Genomic DNA, 7,483 nt, shown 5'->3' on the forward strand with positions numbered 1-7,483 from the left:
AAACCTAATTACTCATCATTATCCCGTAGGTAATAAGGAGTCCAGCCAAGGCAGTGAATGTCTCCTATGGAATTTGTCTCTGAATTACAGCTGCTTATATCATGAGACCATATCTTGTTTTGCCAGTACTGTAGTCACATGAGCCACTCTTTTACGACGCCTTAACTAGTCACGTAGGCACTGTAAAAAAAAAAGAAAAAGACAAATCCCTTGTTGTTGTGAGCCAGGGTATGACTAACCATTATTTGTTCATTGATGTTATTTGCATATGCAAATTTCTAATTATGTTAAGTGCAGCGCACTCACGTCACCTATAAAAGAAGTCATCTATATGTCCCTCAAGTTATGCTCTTTAGTCAAAGTGTTACATTTCCCCGGCCCCCTAGAATAGTTGGAAGACAAATATTATGTCACAGGGAGAGCTAGATGACAAGCTGGCTACCATGTGGCTGTAGTTCCACTTTCCCAAAATGTTACATCTGTACCTGTTAACTAGATGGGCCTCATTGTTGTTGTTTTTTTTCCCCTCACACTGATAAAAACAAACCAGCATTTGGTTAGTGTGTCCGTTTTCCATATTAATTTTTTCTTGTATTAAAAAAAAAATTTGCAAAACCTCTCCTACTAATTACAATGTTAAGGGTATGTGCACATGTAGAATGGTCCACTGCAGATTTTTCCGCAGATGTGATAAATCTGCAGGGCAAAAACACAGCGTTTTTCCTGCGGATTTATCGCGGTTTTTGTGCGGATTCCACTGCGGTTTTACACCGGCGTTTTTCTATTATGGAGCAGGTGTAAAACCGCAGTGGGTTCCGCACAAAGAATCGTCATGCTGCGGAATGTAAACCGCTGCGTTTCCGTGCGTTTTTTTCCGCATGTGCACAGTGTTTTCGGTTTACATTGTACTGTAAACTCATGGGAAACTGCTGTGGACCCGCAGCAAAATTCGCATCGTGTGCACAGAGCCTAAAAACTGACAAGGATTAAATCCGCTTTGTAATTTTCAAGGTTGCATAGGCCTCAATCCATCATTTGCGATTTATTGAAGCCACTTTTTTTTTTTGTCTCTGCCAAATTCCTCAAAATGGTGCACATGAATTTGGCGCTAAACCAAAAATGGTCTTCATTTTAGTATTTAACCATTTTTGCTTCAAAAAGTCACAAGAAACCCGTGAGGTCCTCCATGCCCGCAGAACCACCAGCTGTTGTGTTTACCTATCTAAACACCCAGCTGAACAGTCCCTGTATTACTTCACACACAAACAGATCTTTAAAAAAAGTATTTCTAATGTCTGTTTGATATGAAAATAAGAGCTTTGACTATTCGATGGGGCGAGTGTCCCCAGATTAGTCGGCCCACTTAGCATGTTACTACGCCAATGTGGGTGTGATAATATGGCTTACATGTGCAGACGTCATTGCCAGCTCTATACTTACCTCACGAATGCGTGTGTCTTTGTGCACTCACATCGAGCATCAAACCGGGTGAACGCGCCTATCTGAAGCTGGGACACAATGTTCTGCACTTCCGATCACGCGCAGTGCGCCTCTCTGAAGCCGGCACTCATACACCCTGCTTCAGCCGCTCAATGTACTGAGGTAAAAATGCCACGCGCAAGGCATGATGCCAACGCTTACAGGGTCGTGATAACACGCCAAGTGGGCTGACTAGTCAGGGGACACTAGCGTCCCAGCGACTGGAGTGAGATATGCCCCAAAAATTAGACAGCAAAGTTACTGACAAAAAAATGAAAAAAGATCCTTAAAGACAAATGCCAATCCTAAAGGCACCAAAATGGCAAAAATTAGTTCAGAAAATTAGAGAAACAACAATGATGAACTAGGGCCACAGACTAAGGCATGATCTTGATCTGTGACTTGGACCAAAACGGGACATTGTTTGTTTTTTGTGGCCATATACGAGGAAAACGGATGTCTGAATGAGGTCTTAAGACTTGGTAAAAAAATTCCTGTAGGAACTAATGTGAAAACAGAAGCAAAAATACACACGTACCTTAATAATGCAGGCCATAGGTGAACGGTGCAGAAGAACGTTTATCCAGACAAGATTTTTCCAGAAGGTTGTGTCATGTATATTAATTTAAAGGCCAAAAGCCAATCTCCAAGATGTATCCAACTGTGCAAATTGCCCTGCATTGGTTATGTGCAACCAAATTGTTGCAAACTTAACCCTTGGTTATATGAATTTCCATCACTGAATGCAATATGGCATTTGCACAGTATCCTAGTAGTAAGTAAATATCCAGGGGACTGAGGGCCATACTGTAATTACATCCTTATAATGGTGGATTTTCTTGAGGTTATATCCTGGGGCTTATTTCCAAATCATGAAGATATTAAAGTAAAACCATGTACATATTTTACTCTAAACCTATTCCAAAGTATTATTCCAACATTGTGGGTGCATCCAAATTTCCTTCCAGGTATGTATAGGATAGATCCGCAGTATACAGACGGGGGGTTTGGCCCAGTTTCTCGCCACCCTCGATTCTCGTGTCCTGAAATAAACACCTTTTTATTCCTACCACAGACAGACAACTGTTTAAAATGCCAAGATAAGAAACAATTTATTATTAGAGAAGAAAAATCTCTCATTTAAAATAGAAATCTGTACATCTTTGTCACAATCAATATACATGAACTGTACAAATTTACAGCAGTTCATAATTTATCAAATAAAAGACTAACAAAGTTCACAAAATAGATGGTGGTTTGTGGAAAAAAAGACTTTACCCAATTAAGTACAAGAAATTACAAAGCAGAACTCCACTTTCTAAAAATAAGAAGTTTACTCCGTCATAGAAAACTACAAGCTAAGAAATGTACAGATAAGCTGGCCGGTGAGAACGCCATAGTTCAGACAGTGTCTTCAGGAAGGATCTTTAAAGCCTGTGGTCAAGGCAGAAAACGTTACGTTCAATACTTTCAAGTTCATGTCACAATATAAAGGATCAAGTATAGATTTCTATATAGGCAGACTAGGAGGATCCCTCCCGGTTCTATATACTGTACAACTATATCTATTTTCAGTGCAAGATATGTCTGCCATGTATAACTCCAGTAAGTGTCATATTCTCAACTCCTCGCCTTCCAACCGAGCTGCCAGAGATAGTAACATAAAAACATTAGTGCAAGTTATATTCTGCAGGAGGCCGCAGAGAGAAAAAGAAGAAATCTTACAAATACTCTGAGCTTTGGGTTCACAGATGAAGGGTATGTACACTTTGTGTGTCCTACACTTGTCACCTGACCACCAGGATCTGATCCTAGAGGTCACTGACCTCGGAGATAAAGACCTCCAGTGATCCCTGACATTAGTTCAAGTGCTGACTGGTGTTAGGTGCACGGCACCCAGTGCGTATCTACCCCTACAATAGAATCACTAGACCCAACATCCAGTGAGAAATAGTACTACCTTTAATTAACAGGCTATTAATTGATCCAAAAGGTACTGTCCAAACCATGGCCCCTTCACGTCAGTAAGGTCTACTTCTATTTTGTGCCCGATCTTCACAGCTGTGACATTTGAAACTTCACAATCCATCCCCATAGGAGCCCTCCCAAAATAAAGACAATATTATTCCATCTGTTACAAGATGATACAGCCCCCGACCATATCTTAACCAGACACAGTCATCATGTTGTAGGCTTTGGAGGGGCTTGTTCGACCGATGAGGAGTTCATCTTTACAGCTGATCCTGCTCTCCACAAGGGAGGAGCTGCTACTTTGGCTACTGCCCCCTGTTGGTACAGCTTCATACAACACGCATATAGAGCCATCCTCTCCGATGCGGTAAGACACTTCGTAGGGATCAATCCACAAGGTGAGTTCGCTTGGCAGAAGTTTAAACATTTCTTGGCTACTCAGTCCAATACGGGTTGCCGCTTGGCCGATCAAGGGATCCATTTTGTGGTTAATCCGAATGCAGCGGTAAGCAGAGCCTCTAGAGGGCTTCTCTGGAAACCAGTGCTGTCTGTAGTGCTCTGTGATGAAACATAGTAACTGTTATCCATATATACCAAAAGAGATATTTACGTCTGGAGAAGAGTGGGATACAATTCATATTTATATAATACACGTATAAAAAAAACAAAACAGCTACAGGTGAAACAATAAAGAAATGGTTCCCCTTCAGCTTCCTGGTCTTTGGTTCCATGTGGCCAACATAAGACCACTGCCGTACTGCTGACATCACCTCAGTGCTGAGCCATGATGTGTACAGTACAGTATATGACGTGACCACTGATTGGCGGCAGCGGTCACACGAAGACAGCTTGCAAACAACCAGGAAGACTTTTGAAGCTTCTAGACAGGCATTTCTTTTTATAGCATCTTCTGTTTTGCTATTTTAACAGGGGGATAACTCCTTTACCAATTAACCTTATGGGTCTAGCTTTACATACTATAAACCCTGCTACTAATAAAACACACAGAGCAATTCTGTAAAATAAGGAGTTGTGTTTGGCTAATACACATTTGGTGTAAGAAGCAGCACATAGGGCATTTTATAGAATGTCCCTTATACCTCCCCCATAGGCTACCTACCACCATTCGATCAACTATAGACGGCCAGACAGGATAAAGCACTGGCCACTGAATACGTCATACGTAGAACAGACTAGACTTGGTCTGAAGACAGACAGGTGACATACGGTGGACTTGCACCAAGTCATTAGTTGTACATGGCCAACCAAGCCTCACTCCTGTAGATTAATCCAGCCAACAACGGCCAAAAAGATCCCACCTGACAGACCGCATATCTGGAAGTCAGCAGTCCGCCATCAATCACAGCAGACAATACTCTGCATACAGTTCCCAACTGATGGGCGACTAACAGGCTCAGGATCGCCAACTTTAAAGCATAAGGGCACAAGGTAGAGGAAGCAGATAACATCTGTGCTGTAGTAGCGGAGGCATATGCTCATCGGAGTGCGGTTACCGTGTGATGTGGCCGACAAACAGTGGCTGTACTGTGACGTCTCAGGAATGAGCTGGCACTGAACCAACACAATTACTAAGTCTCACAGAGGAGTCACATACAGAGTACAGAGGGGCCGGGATGTGCCCTGACAAGTCTAATACAGGGGTAGGCAGGGAGACCACTGGGGGAGGGAGGGGGCACTACTACCGCACAACTCAGGGCAAACAAAGGCCAATCCCAACAATCGCAGTGTACTGCTATGTATTACCCCCCCCATTACTGGGGACCCAGCATTTACTAGGACTGTGACCTCTTACCACCTGCCAGCAGCCCCAAGAAGGACTGATCACAACAATCACCAATATTACTCCCATCACTGGCACCCCACATTTACTAGGACAAGGACTGTGCCCTATTAAAAAGCCAGGAGCTCCAGTAAGGAGAGATCCCAACAATGGAACTGTACTGCCCTGTATTTACCCTGGGCACCCAGCACTTACTAGGGCTGTTCACTGCCCCGGTAAGGACTGCTCCCAACAATCACCCAGTATTAACCCCATCACTGGGCACCCTGCACTTACTAGGACTGTTCCCTATTACCTGCCCCAGTAAGGACTGCTCCCAACAATCACCCAGTATTAACCCCATCACTGGGTACCCTTACCCCCCAGTAAGGACTGCTCCCAACAATCACCCAGTATTAACCCCATCACTGGGCACCCTTACCCCCCAGTAAGGACTGCTCCCAACAATCACCCAGTATTAACCCCATCACTGGGCACCCTGCACTTACTAGGACCCCCGGTAAGGACTGCTCCCAGCCATCGCCCTGTATTACTCCCCAGCTGCCCCGGTAAGGTCTGACCCCCGACCATCGCCCTGTATTACCCCCATCACTGGGCCCCCTTACCCCCGACCATCGCCCTGTATTACCCCCGACCATCGGATGCCTGTATTACCCCCATCACTGGGCCCCCTTACCCCCGACCATCGCCCTGTATTACCCCATCACTGGGCCCCCTTACCCCCGACCATCGCCCTGTATTACCCCATCACTGGGCCCCCTTACCCCCGACCATCGCCCTGTATTACCCCATCACTGGGCCCCCTTACCCCCGACCATCGCCCTGTATTACCCCATCACTGGGCCCCCTTACCCCCGACCATCGCCCTGTATTACCCCCATCACTGGGCCCCCTTACCCCCGACCATCGCCCTGTATTACCCCCGACCATCGCCCTGTATTACCCCCATCACTGGGCCCCCTTACCCCCGACCATCGCCCTGTCCTGCCCTCACTAGCCCGGTGCTCTTACCTGCCAGCAGCTCCTGCAGGGACAGGTTGAAGGTCTGGAGCTCCCGATCGTTCATCAGCCCCTTGGTCCTCAGGAACTTGGAGAGAAATCCCACCGCCGCGATGATCTCAGGCTTCATGCTGGCTCGGTGGTAGTGCGTATGCATGGGGGCTGCGGGGACCACTCAGGAACTTTACCAACGACTTTTAGCGTGGCGTTATTGTTACTAGTTTTACCAATTTTGCGATTTTTTTTCTATTTTCTGGTTAAGTGCTTGGCGTACGGGCTTTATCAGTGATGTGAGCGGACGGGTGTCATGGCCGGAGAGACAGGAGTTGTTTACAAGTGCTGCTCTCTACAGTACATCCCTGGGGAGGCGGAGAGACCACTCTCCCTTTCACACACAACCCTTTTCCTCCACTACCCGTAAATAAAGTGAGCGCAGTAACTTCCAGCTCGCTCTTTTATACTCAGCAGGCGAGGATGTGACGTCAGGAGGCGTGGCTCCGATGACCGGCCAATGGCAGTATCGCACCATGCAGACACGCCGTGTTGCGGGGAGGACCGGCTGACGTCATCCAACTGTAAACAACTGAAAGCTCATGGGGAAAGTCCCCTTGTAAACAGTGCGGAGTGGGGGAAGGGCTGGCACATATGCGCCAGGTGTTATGGGCCGTCACCGATCACCCTGTACAGTGCAGCCATTACACAGGGGCGCACAGTGCGGCCCCGCCCCCACCGGAAAACAGCCCCAGACATACAAGACAAAGTCACGGCTACACAACAAAGACAGCTGGGATTAGCAAGCAGGGGGTCGTCTGCGGCGGGGGAAGGGCGCCTGCTCTCCCTCCTCCCCGGCCATGGACCGTCCTTTGAAGTGGGAACTGATGCGCCATTGTCTAAAGTACGCAGGAAGAAGCGCAGGCAGCTGTGTGCTCAGCAGGGCAGTGTACGGTGTGCGCTCAGCAGGGCAGTGTACGGTGTGCGCTCAGCAGGGCAGTGTACGGTGTGCGCTCAGCAGGGCAGTGTACGGTGTGCGCTCAGCAGGGCAGTGTACGGTGTGCGCTCAGCAGGGCAGTGTACTGTGTGTGCTCAGCAGGCAGTGTACGGTGTGCGCTCAGCAGGGCAGTGTACGGTGTGCGCTCAGCAGGGTAGTGTACGGTGTGCGCTCAGCAGGCAGTGTACGGTGTGTGCTCAGCAGGGTGTGTACGGTGTGCGCTCAGCAGGCAGTGTACGGTGTGC

At 47.2% G+C, this 7,483-nt stretch overlaps 1 protein-coding gene across 1 annotated transcript; it reads right to left on the reverse strand.

The window, feature by feature from the left end:
* Positions 1 to 2,565: 2,565 nt before the first annotated feature.
* On the reverse strand, positions 2,566 to 6,681 carry BTG1 (BTG anti-proliferation factor 1). The gene is made up of 2 exons (XM_077265423.1): positions 6,263 to 6,681; positions 2,566 to 4,008 (listed from the first exon to the last, which is right to left on the reverse strand). The coding sequence occupies exons 1-2, from the start codon at positions 6,405 to 6,407 to the stop codon at positions 3,644 to 3,646; spliced, it is 510 nt and encodes a 169-aa protein (XP_077121538.1). The 5' UTR covers positions 6,408 to 6,681; the 3' UTR covers positions 2,566 to 3,643.
* Between the last annotated feature and the right edge of the window lie 802 nt (positions 6,682 to 7,483).

This window comes from Ranitomeya variabilis, chromosome 5, assembly GCF_051348905.1.
Source record: "Ranitomeya variabilis isolate aRanVar5 chromosome 5, aRanVar5.hap1, whole genome shotgun sequence".
In the NCBI taxonomy this organism is placed as follows: Eukaryota; Metazoa; Chordata; class Amphibia; order Anura; family Dendrobatidae; genus Ranitomeya; species Ranitomeya variabilis.

Bases quoted from the DNA above. Each gene is read 5' to 3' on its own strand.
- BTG1 (XM_077265423.1), bottom strand. From the start codon at position 6,407: ATGCATACGCACTACCACCGAGCCAGCATGAAGCCTGAGATCATCGCG. The intron at 4,009-6,262 runs GTAAGAGCACCG...GTTTCATCACAG, and splicing joins CCTGCAGGAGCTGCTGGCAG to AGCACTACAGACAGCACTGG.